Here is a 15,357-nt window from a genome sequence, read left to right on the forward strand (position 1 = left end):
CAAAGAGCTGCTTACACTGACTCTCATACAAATGGATTATACAGTATGCATCTTTTGTGTCTGGCATCTTTTCTTCAGCATAATGTCTGTAAGATTCATCTATTTCATCATGTATATCAGTAGTTTGTTCCTTTTTATTGCTGAGAAGAATTCCATTTAATAAATATACCAAAATTTATTTATCCATTCTCCTGTTATTTATTTTTGGCTGTGTTGGGTCTTCGTTGCTGCGCACGGGCTTTCTCTAGCTGCGGCGAGCGGGGGCTACTCTTCATTGCGGTGCACGGGCTTCTCATTGCAGTGGCTTCTCTTGTTGCGGAGCACGAGCTCTAGGCGCGCGGGCTTCAGCAGTCGTGGCTCGTGGGCTCTAGAGCGCAGGCTCGGTAGTTGTGGTGCACGGGCTTAGTTGCTCCGCAGCATGTGGGATCTTCCCGGACCAGGGCTCGAACCCGTGTCCCCTGCGTTGGCAGGCGGATTCTTAACCACTGCGCCACCAGGGAAGCCCCTATCCATTCTCCTGTTGATGAACATTTGGATTGTTTCCAGTTTAGGACTATTATGAGTAAATCTGACGTGAACATTTGTGTACAAGTCTTTATGTTTCATTTCTCTTGGATAGTAACTAGGAGTAGAACTGCTGGATCACAGGGTAAGTATAGGTTTAACTTCTTGAGAAACTGCACAACAGTTATACAAAACCATTGTCCCATTTTACCTTCTCTCCAGAGGCTTAAGAGAGTTCCAGTTGCTCCTGACAGTTTCCTTGCTTGACCAACATTTAGTCAGGCTCCTGAACCTTCTCCTAGGACCATCTGTGCACTTGTAAAATCTAGTTTTAACAAGAACCGCCCACCCTTGATATCTGATCACCCTCAATATCTGGTCAGGTTCTTCATCCTCCACCATCTCCCAGGTGTTGTCTGATCATCCTGGCCTGTCTTCAGCAAGAATCCTGTTACATCAGTTTAACAAAAACTCTCCTTACCCCTGATGTTTCCTCTTAGTAATTTTCCATCCACTCCCCTGTTCCTTAGCTATAAATTCCCACTTGCACATGCTGTATTTGAAATTGAGCCAAATTTTTCTCCTCTGGTGCAAAATCCCATTGCAGTCATCCTTATACTTACGGCGATGGTCCTAAGTAAAGTTTGCGTTATCATCTTTAACAAGTGCCTTTAATTTTTTTTTTTTTAACATTCCACAACCTTACCAACACATGGTGGGTCAATCTTTAATTTTAGCCATTCTATCCAGTGTGCAGTGGTATCTCACTGTGACTTTGATTTGCATTTCCTTAATAACTAATGATTTTTAATGAGCTCTTTTTCTTGTGCTTTCTGACAATTTATCCTTTTTTAAAAAATATTTATTTACTTATTTATTTTAGCTGCGCCAGATTTTAGTTGTGGCACGTGGGATCTTTGTTGCGGCATAAGGGATCTTTTTTTTTTTTTTAAGTTGCAGCATGCGTGTGGGATCTAGTTCCCCGACCAGGGATTAAACCCTGGCTCCCTGCATTGGGAGCTCGGAGTCTTAGCCACTGGACCAGCAGGGAAGTCCCTCATTCATACATTTTGACATAAATGTTGCAATGATTAGAAATGTGTCCTAGAGTATCACATTTTGAACTAAAATCTTCATTAGTCTATTCAGCCATACATTAAAAAATATTTATTGGGTGTCTACCATGTGCCATGCACTTTTCTAGGTTCTTTAATCAACTGTGATTAAAGACAGATAAGATCTTTGCTCTTGTTTGAAGAGTTAATATTTTAGAGGGGAGAGACAAAAAGTAAACTGGAAGCAAACAAGTAAGATGATTTTTGACAGGGTGGGAATGCTCACTTAAGTTATCAATTAATAATAAAACATGGAAAAAACCTATATCCCTAACGGGGGGAGGGGAAGAAAAGGGACTTAGGTAATTTACGTGATATGAGACTGACGGACTACAATGACATTAAATCGACAATTGACTTTAAAAAATACTTAGCCGTATAAAAAGTCAAATTTAAAATTGTATGTGTACTTTGTTTAGGACTATGTAAAACACCTGTGCTACGATGCATATGTACAGAAATTAGAAGGCCCCAGAAGGTAAAGAAAACGCTGGGGGCTTTTTTGTTTTTGTTTTTGTTTTTTGTGGTGGAATTATGGGGGTTTAAGGCGTTTGGTTTCGCTTTCTTTTTTGCTGTCTTACACGTTATCTCGTTCGTTAACAGCAGAAAATGGCATCATATAGTTTTCTCCTAGGACTTTGTGCAAGGCTTTACAGCTCAGAGACTTAACACATTTATTATGAGACGTGGCAGACGTAAAAATAAAATTTAGGTTACTTCAGAGCGACGTAAGGCAAAGAAGTGAGGTCTACGAGTTTCACCCCATAGAACTTACGGATTTCCAGGCACGATGAGGTGGCTCCCGGGGAAGTCCGCAGAAAAAGCGGGTAAAGGCACAAGGAGTGGAAGCGGGACACGACAAGTGGAAGCGAAGCCCGACGTTAGGCCCTGCGTGCCGCCGCGCGGACGGTGACGTCTCGCCCCGGGCGGAAATGACGTCACCTTCGAGCATCGCCGCTTCCGGTCCGCGTGAGTGTGGTTCTTTCGCCTGCAGCGAGTTTAGGACTGGTGTTGCTGTGCGTGCGGTTGTGTGTTTCGCCAGTCGGCCTTCCTCCTTCGGGACCATGGCCACCGATTCGTGGGCCCTGGCAGTGGACGAGCAGGAAGCGGCTGTCAAGTCGGTCAGTGGCTTCAGCTCCAGGCGGGGCGAGCGTAGTAGGAGGGCCCAAGCCGACCCTGCTTGGAGTCCAGGGAGCTCCCTGGGTTGGGCAGGCCGTGGCCCACACACCCCTAAAGGTTTGCTGGGAGGAATCTCTTAGCCTTGATTTGCGGCTAAGGCAGAAGAGACCAGTATGGAGCCTTTTCCTTTGATCTGGGCCAGTTAAAGACTTTTATCCTGTGGCAAATCTGTCCCTGCTATGTATGCTGTCTTTTCTGCACTGCACCTCCTCAGTGGGGATTGTAAGAAAAGGCGCAATGCTGATTCTCTTTTTCATCTGGTTTCTGAGTGATTGTCTGCTACTCTTACTTTAGCATTTTTTAGATACGTGCTTAACACGGTTGGCGGTTTGTAGCAATTTGCAGATTCAGGTTTATATTTAATGTTTCAATCTACTGCAAACGGGGGGAGGCACTACAAATTGTTTCATCTGTGTTTAAAGAGACATTTAATATCATATACTGGTTCTTTGATTAATGAAGATCCATTCAGTGGGAAGTTAACTATAGTGTAAACTGTAACTCCCCGTTCTTATCTCTAAGTTACCTTTGTTTGGTGGTAATGGACCATTGATTTTAAGAATATAGGGGTTTTTTGTAGTCAGAAGTCTTTCCCCCCACCCCCCCTCGGTGCGGCATGAGGGGTCTTAGTTCCCCGACCAGGGATCGAACCTGTGCCCCCTGCAGTGGAAGCGTGGGGTCTTAACCACTGGACCGCGAGGGAAGTCCCGTGTAGTCTGAAGTCTTATGTAGTCTTTTAATGCCTAAATTACATTTCTTCTCCGGTCACCCTTTATTGCTTTGGGAGGATTGTCAGTTTCTCAGCAGATAGTTGAAATGGGCTAAATCCAGGGAAGTTTAGGAAGAAGCTTTACAATCTAGTTAGGAAGCCTAGAATGTGGGAGGTGCTGTGAAAATGGTAAGAATAATGTGAGAAATGAACTTTGAATGGGGAGAGGATGTTTATGAGTAGGAAAGTCAGGGAAATTCCTCGTGAAGAAGTTTATATTTGTGCTGGATATTAGAAAATAATCATTTAAGATAGAGATGAAGGTGAACGGCATTTTAGAATAGAATGCACAGAAGTGCTGGACTTGCCTAGAGAACAGGAATCAGAACTCATTTTTGCTGCAGCTTAAGGTTATCGGGTTGTAGTAGGAGCAGTACTGAAAATATCGTAGGAGTGTACTTTGGCCCTTAACAAAGAACTTGAAGATGAAAGGCTTTATTTGGCTTGTTTGAGGGTTTTTTTTTGTTGTTGTTTTTTTTGCGGTACGTGGGCCTCTCACTGCTGTGGCCTCTCCCGCTGCGGAGCACTGGCTCCGGACGCGCAGGCTCAGCGGCCATGGCTCACGGGCCCAGCCGCTCCGCGGCATGTGGGATCCTCCCGGAACGGGGCACGAACCCATGTCCCCTGCATCGGCAGGCGGACTCTCAACCACTGCGCCACCAGGGAAGCCCTGTTTGAGGGTTTTTAAGAAGATACTGACAATTAGATCTGAGAGCTAGCAAGATTTATTGGACTGTAGAGAACAGAATATATTAGGAGTGATGTCTAAAGGAAAGGAGATCAATGTGGAAGTTACTCTCATAGCCCAGAGATAGGGGGCCTATGTTGAATGATGAAAGTAAAGATGAGGGGATGGATTCAAGAGATAATTGTGGAGGTGTGAAGATTTACAAAAAAGAAGAGAAGGGAGATAAAGGCAAAGATTACTGTTTTCAACCTGGATCCCACAAGGTGGTATTAATATAGTGCTAATAACAAGATTGGGGAGTGGGAGGAACAGCAGATTTGATATGTAGGGTGATGAGTTCATGTTTGGCTGTTCTGAATTTGAGGTAAGGAGGACAACTTGGTAAGTACCTGTGTTGGGAATCACCAAGAGGTGTCCAGGTTCAGTGATTTCCTGGGAGAACTCAGGACTCAGCATATGATTGTACTCACAGCTGTGATTTATTACAATGAAAAGCAAAATTAGCAAAAGGAAAAGGCCCGTGTTGCAAAGTCCAGAGGAAACCAGGCACAAGCTTCTAAGAACCTTCTCCCAGAGGAGTCACAAGCTCCACTTAATTCCTGCTTAATTCCTCTAGCCACAGATTGTAACAACACATATGAAGTGTTGTCAGAGAAGCTGGTTGGAGACTCAGTGCTCAGGGTTTTTATTAGGGGTCTATCACATCGTCATTCTTTGCCTAGCAGGTACCAATATTCCAGACCCCTGGAAGGAAACCAGGTGTTATCATAGACCACATGTTTTTAGAAACAGTTAGTGAACCCCTCAGAGGTTCTGGGAATGGTGGGAACTCTCTCCAAATCCAAGTTTCCAGGTGTCAGCCAGGGGCCAACTTTGCAAGCTGGCTTTCCTAAGGATAGCAATCAGACCTGCTGTGATAACTCTTTTCTATACAGTGCCCATCAAGCATTTGGAAATGCGGCACTGGAGTTCAGGAGGAATCAGGTCAGAAGTATAAAACTGACAGCCACAAATAAATCAAAAAGTATTATAAAGGATATTATTCTGTACTCTAGAATTTAAATCTAGTATTTAGCATCAGATATTCCCTAAAAGACAGTTACTGAGAATTGGTTTCAAATCTTTTTTAACCTACAACCCTAATCTAGCTGTGTTCTTATGAATAACACAAATATAGACCTAAAGATACTTGGTATCTGGTTTCAACCACTCTGCTTATTGGGTGGCTGATATAAGTAAATGTTTTAAAATGTTGCTTCCTGGGAATTCCCTGGCGGTGCGGTGGTTGGGACTCCACACTTCAACTGCAGGGGGCACAGGTTCGATCACTGGTCGGGGAACTAAGATCCCACATGCCGTGCAGCGCGGCCAAAAAAATAAAATAAAAATTAAAAATAAGTAAATAAACATTGCTTCCTAACAGTTGGGTAAGACCCTCCCCCCTTTTTTGTTTTATCATTTAGACTTGTGTACATGAGCTTAATAAATGTAGTTAACCATTGAACAACTTGAGGGTTATGAGCCCTCAACCCTCCCTGCAGTTGAAAATCCCCAAATAACTAACATTGTCCTTCCGTATATGTGGTTCCACATCTTTGGATTCAACCAACCATGGGTTGAGTAATACTGTAGCATTTATCCTTGAATAAGTGAACCCTTGAAGTTCAAACTTGTGTTTAACGGTCAACTGTGTAATTCATGGTATTTGGTTATCAGGTGTCTCTTAAGTGTTTCCTTTTATTCCCATTCAGATGAGTAGTTTGCAGATCAAGGAAGAGAAGGTCAAACCAGATACCAATGGTGAGTCACTAGTAACCACAAGCTACATGTGCACTTCTGCTTTGCACTCATAGGTGCAATGTGGAAAGGAGCTTTCATTTAGCACGTTTGGCAAATGTCAGTACTGGATTTGAGAACCAGTAAATTGGGTTTCATTAATGATGGGGATAGATTAGTTTTCCACATTTTATCTAGCTTCTGACTTCTTAAAATCAAGAATCACTATTGGATTGTACAGTCACTGTTCACTTGATAATGTTTCCTTAAGTTTTTTTTTTTAATTTAATTTTTTGGAAGGTTAATCTGGGTTCAAAATTCAGAAAGTATAAGTAAGTGAAAGGCCTCCTTCCCATCCTGGACTATGATTTACCCAGATCCCACTCCCCACCTATATTACTTTGCTAGGGCTCCCACAACAAAATATCACAAACTAGGTGGTTTAACAACAGAAATTTATTGTCTCAGATCTGGAGGCCAGAAATGTGAGATCAAGGTGTCAGCTGGTTTAGTTCCTCCTAAAGGCTGTGAGGAAGAATCTATTCCATGTCTCTTCCTAGCTTCTGATGGTTTGCTGGCTATCTTTGGCATTCCTTGGCTTATAGGCATTTCTGCCATCATCACCCCAGTCTCTGCCCTCGTGGTATTGTGCATATCTACATCCAGAATTTCCCTTTTTAATAAGAACATTGGTCATACTGGATTAGGGCCCATCCTAACAACCTCATCTTAACTAATTACATCTGCAGTGAACCTGTCTCAAAAGGAGATCACATTCTGAGATACTGGGGGGTCAGGACTTGATCATATGAATTTTTGGGGGGACACAGTTCAACCCATATACCACCCTATGCCATAAGTAACCGCTGTTACTGGATTTTTAATATTCTTCCAAAGTTTCTTTTTTTTAATTGAAGTATAGTTGATTTACAATGTTGTGTTCATTTCTGCTGTACAGCAAAGTGATTCAGTTATACATACGTACACATTCTTTTTTATATATTCTTTTCCATTATGGTTTATCATAGGATATTGAATATAGTTCTCTGTGCTATACAGTAGGACCTTGTTGTTTATCCATTCTACGTATAATAGCTTACATCTGCTAACCTCAACCTCCCACTCCATCCTTCCCCCAACCCCCTCCCCCTTGGCAACCACCAGTCTGTTCTCTATGTCTGTGACTCTGTTTCTGTTTCATAGATAGGTTCATTTGTGTCATATTTTAGATTCCACATATAAGTGATCTCATATGGTATTTGTCTTTCTCTTTCTGACTTACTTCACTTAGTATGATAATCTCAGTTGCACTTCCAATGTTTATGCAAAACAAATACAGATTTTTCTCCCTCTCTCCCTCTCTCTCTCTCTCACCAAAAGATGGCAGAGTATACACAGTGTACTTACTTTTTTTCATTCAACAACATACCTTGGCAAGCTTTCCTTACCAGTAAATGGAGTTTCCTCACTCAGTTTTGTAACTGCATAGTATTACATTGTGTTGATAGACCATAATTTATTTAACCAGTCATCTTTTGATAGATACTTGGGTTGGTCACATTCTTTTGGTGTTATAAAGTGTTTCATGGAATAACCATGAACTTAATTCTTTTTACATGTATGCAAATACGTTTGTAGGATAAATTCCCCCAAAATGGATATCCATGGTCAAAGGCATATGCACTTGCACTTTTTATCAGTATTTTTCAAGGTACCCTCTATAAGTATTATACCAATTTATATTTCTATCAGTAAAGCATGAAAGTGTTTCCCTATAGCCCCACCACAGAATTTTAGTCAAAAACTTGAAATTTTGCTAATCTGACAGGTAAAACATGGTGGATCAGTGTAATACATTTTGTATTTTATTAATAAGGTTGAATATTTTCATAAGTATAAAGGAATTTGTGTTTCCTTTTCTACTGAGCTTTTTGTCTTTTTTCTAAATATGAAGAACTTCATATTTTAAGATTGTGATAGAAGTTGCTAATACTTCAGTCAGTTTTGTCTTTTGACTTTTTTCTTGTGTATTTGCAAACTTTTTTTTTTTTAATTATTTATTTGGCTGCGCCGGGTCTTAGTTTCGGCATGCAGGATCTTCGTTGCAGCACGTGGGATCTTTAGTTGCTGCATTTGGGATCTAGTTCCCTGACCAGGAATGGAACCTGGGCCCCCTGCATTGGGAGCATGGAATCTTAACCACTGGACCACCAGGGAAGTCCCTCTGCAAACATTTTTATATAGTCAAACGTATCAGTCTTTCACATTATCATTTCTGGAATTTGAGTCAGTTTTCATAGCCCAGTCTTTGATCCTTTTGGAATTTTTCCTGGTGTGGATTGTGAGGTATGGATCCAAAGAGTTTTCTCTAGTGTGTTTCACCTTTTTATTGTCAGGATGGCTACAGATTTGTTTCAGTGCCGCTTTTGTAATAGTCCATTCTTCCTCTCTAGTTTGAGATCCACCTGTATTATATGCCAAATTCTGCATTTTCTCATCTATCCTATCAAGCTTATTTTGCATATTCATGTACCAGGATCATATTCCTGATTGCTGGAGCATTATGACATGCTTTAATGTCTGTGACTGCTGGTCCCCATTCACTGATTTTTTTTTTTTTTTTTTTGGTTGTGCTGCACAGCATGTGGGATTTTAGGTCCCCAACCAGGGATCAAACCCATGCCCCCTGCAGTGGAAGTGCAGAGTCTTAACCACTGGACCGCCAGGGAAGTCCCCATTGATCTTTTTTTAGAGTGTTCCTGGCTATTCTTATTTTCCATACGTATTCTGTTATAGTCAATTTGACTAGTTCTAAGAAGACAAAGAATGTTTTAGTATTTCCCCTAGGACCATGTTACATTTATAACTTAACATCTATATGCTATTGAGTCTTTTTATAAAACCTATGATTAAGTCTTTCCATTTTTTTCAAATCCCTTTTTGTGTCCTTTAGGAATGTTTTAATGACTGTAGCATATGTGATGCCCCTTCTTTCATTTCTATTACTGGCGGTATGTGTTTGTTCTTTTTTGATGAGTCTGCCTAGAGACTTATCAGGTTTTTTTATCTTTTCAAAGAGCTAGGCTTCGGCAGTGTTAATTTTCTTGAATATTTGTCTTTTATTTCATCAATTTCTACTCTGTATTTTTTTCCTTCTACTTACTTTGGGTTTATTACTTTCCTCTTCTTTTTTATCATATACTTCAAATAGTTTCAGTTTCCCTTTTGATTTCTTCATTGGCCCATGGATAATTTAGAAGTGTGTTGTTTGATTTCCAGATATTTGGGGGGTTTCTAGATATCTTATTAATTTCTAATTTAACTCCATTTTGATCAGAAACCATTAAATACGATTCTGCAGTTATTGGGTATAGTGTCCCCTAAATGTCAATTAGGCCACCGTTGTTGATAGTGTTAACTCAGATCTTCTATGTCTTAACTGTTTTTTGTTGTTTGCTTTTTGGTCTAGTTCTTCCAGTTGTTGAAAGAGAAGTGTTAAAATTTCCAACGACAACTGTGGAATAGTCTTATTTCTCCCTTTAATTTTGTCAGTTTTGGCCTCCTGTGTTTTGCAGATCTGTTGCCAGGTACATTCACATTTATGTCTTCCTGATGAATGGACCTCTTATTAGAAATATCCTCCTTTATCTCTGGTGGTGATTTTGGTCTTAAAATCTGCATTACCTGAGCCACTCCAGCCTTCGTATGCTTACTGGTTGCGTGATGTATCTCTTTCCATCCACTGACTTTCAACTTATTTGTGTCTTTACATTTAAAGTGTGTCTCTTGTAGGAGTATAATCTATAAAAATTTTGAATCACTATGTTGTACACCTGAAACTAATACAATATGGTAAATTAACTATACCTCAATTTTAAAAAATTAAAAAATAAAGTGTGGGGCTTCCCTGGTGGTGCATTGGTTGAGAGTCCGCCTGCCGATGCAGGGGACATGGGTTCGTGCCCCAGTCCGGGAAGATCCCACGTGCCGTGGAGTGGCTAGGCGCGTGAGCCATGGCCGCCGAGCCTGCATGTCCAGAGCCTGTGCTCCGCAACAGGAGAGGCCACAACAGTGAGAGGCCCACGTACCACAAAAAAATAAATAAATAAATAAAAATAAAGTGTGCCTCTTGTAGACAGCTGACGGTTGGATCTTGCTTTTTTAGCCATTCTAATAATCTTTTTTTTTTTTTTTTCCTTGCGTTATGCGGGCCTCTCACTGTTGTGGCCTCTCCCATTTGCGGAGCACAGGCTCCGGATGCGCAGGCTCAGCGGCCATGGCTCACGGGCCCAGCCGCTCCGCGGCATGTGGGATCCTCCCGAAACGGGGCACGAACCCGCGTCTCCTGCATCGGCAGGCGGACTCTCAAGCACTACGCCACCAGGGAAGCCCTAATAATCTTTTAATTGGAGTATTTTATCCGTTTGCATTTAATGTAATTATTGATGTGGTTGGGTTTAGGTTAGCAATTTTACTGTTTGTTTGTCCCTTTATATTTTGTTTCTCTGGCTCTTTTCCTGCTTTCTTTTGGGTTAATTGAATATCTTAAGAGTTTCATTTTAATTTATTTATGAGCTTTTTAGCTTTATCTCTTTGCATTAGTTTATGAGTTTTAAAGTTTTCTTCATATAAGTCTCACATATTTTTTGTTAATTTTATTTCTAGGTGCAATATTTTATCTTTTTAGTTGCTATTATAAAGAGGATTTTTTCAAGAATATCTCTATTTATAAAAGCTACTGATTTCTATTTATTTATTTTGTACCTAGCTCTTTTCTCTTTTACTGAGATATCTTATTTTGTAGTCATTTTTAAGTTGATACTCTTAGTCCTACAAGTTTACAATCTTTTTTTTTTTTTTGCGGTACGCAGGCCTCTCACTGTTGTGGCCTCTCCCGTTGCGGAGCACAGGCTCCGGACGCGCAGGCTTAGCGGCCATGGCTCACGGGCCCAGCCGCTCCGCGGCATGTGGGATCTTCCCAGACAGGGGCACGAACCTGTGTCCCCCGCATCGGCAGGCGGACTCTCAACCACTGCCCCACCAGGGAAGCCCCTACAATCTTTTGTAATCTAAAAAAAGTGATCATTTTACCTCTTCCTTTTAATTTTTAATACCTTTATTTTCTTTCTCATGTCTAATTGTGTCTGCTAACATAATGCTATATTTTAAATATAGTTATAATAATGCTATATTTTAAATAAGTAAGTCAGAGGTGACATATCTGATCACTGAAGTCAGCCAGCATTTCTAGAAATTTGAAAATTTCTTATGCACTAAACTTCCTAGGAATAAAAATCCATTAAACGTATAGAAACGCCAACTATTTAAATTTTGATCACTTAAATAAGGTTTGATATTTATATTGTCCCACCTTTTGAGTGGATTTTTTTTTTAATAAATTTATTTATTTATATATATTTTTGGCTGTGTTGGGTCTTGGTTGCTGTGCATGGCCTTTCTCTAGTTGCAGCGAGTGGGGGCTACTCTTCATTGCATTGTGTGTGCTTCTCATTGTGGTGGCTCCTCTTGTTGTGCAGCACAGGCTCTAGGTGCGCGGGCTTCAATAGTTGTGGCTCATAGGCTGTAGAGCGCAGGCTCAGTAGTTGTGGCGCACTGCTTTAATTGCTTCGCCACATGTGCAATCTTCCTGGACCAGGGCTTGAACCCGTGTCCCCTGCATTGGCAGGCAGATTTTTAACCACTGCACCACCAGGGAGGTCCCCTTTTGAGTGGATTTGATACTTGCCTTTCTGATTATGATAACTCTTTTCTTGTGTAGGTGTTATCAAAACTAATGCCACTCCAGAGAAAACAGATGAAGAAGAGAAAGGTAACTAATCTTTGAAACCCTGTAGCAAGAGACATAGTATCACCTAGCACGTGCCTCTCTGGAGCCAGAGGCATTCTGAGTTATAAGATCAAGGAGATGAGGAGAATCAGCCAAGGAAATTGAAAACAGTGAGATAGAAGGAGAACCAAAAGAGAGTGGTATCCCGGAAACCAAAAGAAGGAAGTGTTTCAAAGGTAGGGAGTCATATATAGGTAATAAGTTGGTTAAGAGAACTAAAAATTGTTCAGTTGATTTAGAGTATAGAGTCACTGGTGAGCTTGACAAGGGCTGTTGAGGTCAGATGGGGAGGTTAGTTTAAAAAAACCTCTTCAGTGAAGAGAAAGTGAAGACATGAGTATAGACAGCCCTGTCAGGGAATGTTCCATAAAAGGGAGCAGAGAACTCGGACAGTAACTGGATGGGGATGTGGGATAAAGGAGGAAGCACATTTACGATGAGAGGTGTTACAACGTGTGTACATGCTGGTGGGAATGATCCATTAGCGGGAGAAACTGATCATGCAAGAGAGAAGGTCACTGCTGGGAGAAATATCCTTGTCTGAAAGACGGAATGGGACCCATTGTATAAGTAGAGGGGCTAGCCTCAGAGCATGGCGGTCCATCCACAGTTACAGCAGGGAAGGTGGAAAGGACACTCACAAACGCAAGTGGGTGTGTGGGTTGTCACGGCAGCGCTTGGAGGTGCTTCTGATTACGTTCACTTCTCAGGGAAGTGAGAAGCAGGGTCATTAGATGAGTGAGATTGTGGAGAGGTTAGCAGTTGAAGAGAGAAGAAGAGTGAATAAGTGGCGTATGGAAACATAAAGTCTTGCTGGGCAGCTCAGCCCACTTGAGTCTAGCAGTCAGGAGTTTAAAGTGAGACCTTTTGGTGTGATTATGTTTTTCTCCCACCTTGCTGGGCCATTCAGGTGTGGGTGCAGACATGGGGAGAGAGGTTTCACAAGGGTGGGGTTTGCCCAGTGAGTATGAGGAAGATCTACTGGTTGTTTCCTACAGAGGACAGAGCCGCTCAGTCCTTACTCAACAAGCTGATCAGAAGCAACCTTGTCGATAACACCAACCAAGTGGAAGTCCTGCAGCGGGATCCAAACTCCCCACTCTACTCGGTGAAGTCCTTCGAGGAGCTTCGGCTGTGAGTATCCGTTCCTTTGAACAACTGTTCCTTGCTAGTCCCTCCTTTATAAGACTTAGCATATCAGAGATCTTGTGGGAATTTTACTTTCTACTTTTGTTTTCTAAAAATCTTAGTATATCTACTTTCTTTGACTAGTTAATAATTCACATGATTCAGAAGTTTAAAAGTATGAAAAAGTGATGGTCTCCCTCCACCCTTGTCTCTTGGCTACCCAGTTCTTCTCCTTAGGGATTTTTAAATGCCACAAATTTATTCATCATAGCTGAAAGTCTTTTTTCTTTTATGCTCTTAGAACTTTCAATAAAATATTGGCTGACAGGTGATTTCTGGATATCAGGAACATTTCTTATTAGGTAAGCCCTTTTGTTAGACTGTAGGGTTTACAGTGTTAAGAACAGTTTATCTGCTTTTATAAAATCTGTCCAACGGGCTTCCCTGGTGGCGCAGTGGTTGAGAGTCCGCCTGCCGATGCAGGGGACACGGGTTCATGCCCCGGTCCGGGAGGATCCCACATGCCGCGGAGCGGCTGGGCCCGTGAGCCATGGCCGCTGAGCCTGCGCGTCCGGAGCCTGTGCTCCGCAATGGGAGAGGCCACAACAGTGAGAGGCCCGCGTACCGCAAAAAAAAAAAAATCTGTCCAAGAAGCCTGTGCAGGATTCCCAGTAACTGCAGTGGAAATCAGCCTTCAGTGTTGCAGAATTTTTTAAAAAATCCAGAACCCAGAATTAAGCCTTACGTGTGCACATTTATGCATTGTGGTGAGAATGACTTCTAACATGTCCTTGTTTTAAAGGCAGAGAATTATGTAATGTTATGCCAAGTTTTTCGTTTCCTTCAGTAAGTTAGTAAAGAGGTATTTAGGGTCGTTGGTTTATGTACATGACCCTGGGCTGGGTGTTATGAGTAACACAAGACATAGCTACCCTCCTTGCTGCCTGCCAGGACTCAAATCATAGACAGAAAATAGCTAGTGAATAAGAAGGTGGTGGAATGAATGGATTCTTTGCCTTTGTTTAGCAAAATCTGTCATATGCCCACTGTACGCAAATAGGGGCCACGTTTCTGCCAACTATTGCCACCATTTTAGAGTAAGAGACACTTAAAATAAGAGAGCTAACTAGAACCAAATCAAGTTGTTAATGCAGCAATAGCTAAGAGCAAGGTTTTTAAAGTGTGGCCTTTCTTTTTTGAATATTTTCAGGACATTATACTTTTCTACGTGTATTTTCTCTGTCAAAGGCTTTTTTCAGCAAATCTGTCATCTCTGCTTCCATTCATAAATTCTGTCCGAGAAGCTAGATGTGCTCTGACAGCTTGCTTTTCCAAGTATCAGTGGTCTTTTTAAGTTCCTTTCATTTAAAGGACTGGAGTTCTCAGGTCCACCAGTGATGAACTGTCCTCTTTGAAAAGGCAAGTTCTTTTTGATTTAATTGTTAGTAGCCAAAGAAAACAAAGAATAATACCTAGGTCACCTAATATACTTGGTCTATTTTTTACTGAAAAGATCTGCAAAATAAAAATAATGAGCCACTGAAAGTTCTTGGATCACTTCGAGTCCTCTTTGGCAACCAAATCAGAATCTGCTAAGCTTCACAACCTTTTCTTCCAAATGGATGTTACTTTTCAAAGTTCTTTGTGTCTGGGAACCACCATATGCCAGAAGAATTGCCTTTTAGAGAGCCTGTTAAACTCTAAGGAAGGCTTAGAGAACACTCTTGACTTGGTTTGACTTTATTTTAAAAACAGTGTGGTGGGATTTTTGTTAAACACCCTGTCAATTTAGAGGTAGCAGAGAGCTTATTATAAATGTACTACAAAAGCAGCTTTATTTGATATTTGTTGTGTGGCTACTTATGTAAGAAGTTGGTGCTTTTCTAGTTTTGATTTTGACTAGACAAAATAAGTAAATCTAATCACTCATGAAGTTCAGTATGATAACTGAACTCCCTTTACCTATTTACTAGAAACTGGCTGAATCAATTTTCTTACCTCTCAATTGTCCCGAGTTCTTGCATAGCTGGCTTTGGAAGGCCCATGGAACACAAAATGACTGTGGTTCAGTGGAGCATCTGCACTGAGAAATGAAAACTGAAATCTCATTCCCTAAAGGGACTTGTGTATCTTAGCAGCATAGTAAGAAGTGTTTATTTTTAGATGTCTTTTATAATTTATTTTATACTATGAATTAATAAGTACCATTCTTCCAGTGTCCTGGGAATGTTTGTCATCCAAGGCCAACCAAATTTGTGGGTCTCCTGAAAGACGAATTTCTCCAAGAAAGGAAACTAGCCTGGATTTTGTAAATTGCCTAATAATTTCAGATTAAGATTTAGTAGGGAAA

General features: G+C 41.1%; 1 protein-coding gene across 4 annotated transcripts in view; it reads left to right on the top strand.

Moving 5' to 3' along the window:
• The first annotated feature begins 2,534 nt into the window (after positions 1 to 2,534).
• The window catches only part of LOC103083515 (ATP-dependent RNA helicase DDX19A), a 22,152-nt gene continuing 9,329 nt past the window's right edge, over positions 2,535 to 15,357 (top strand). The window contains exons 1-4 of one of the 4 annotated variants that reach the window (XM_007462955.1): positions 2,535 to 2,740; positions 6,007 to 6,055; positions 11,811 to 11,861; positions 12,878 to 13,013. In XM_007462955.1, coding sequence (XP_007463017.1) covers positions 2,684 to 2,740; positions 6,007 to 6,055; positions 11,811 to 11,861; positions 12,878 to 13,013 — 293 coding nt within the window. In that variant the 5' untranslated portion in view covers positions 2,535 to 2,683. Of the gene's footprint in view, positions 2,741 to 6,006; positions 6,056 to 11,810; positions 11,862 to 12,877; positions 13,014 to 13,329; positions 13,370 to 15,357 lie in introns of those variants that run through there. The other 3 variants (XM_007462953.1, XM_007462956.1, XM_007462954.1) reach the window with 3 other exon arrangements.

This window comes from Lipotes vexillifer, unplaced genomic scaffold, assembly GCF_000442215.2.
Source record: "Lipotes vexillifer unplaced genomic scaffold, Lipotes_vexillifer_v1.1 scaffold70, whole genome shotgun sequence".
Taxonomy (NCBI): Eukaryota; Metazoa; Chordata; class Mammalia; order Artiodactyla; family Lipotidae; genus Lipotes; species Lipotes vexillifer.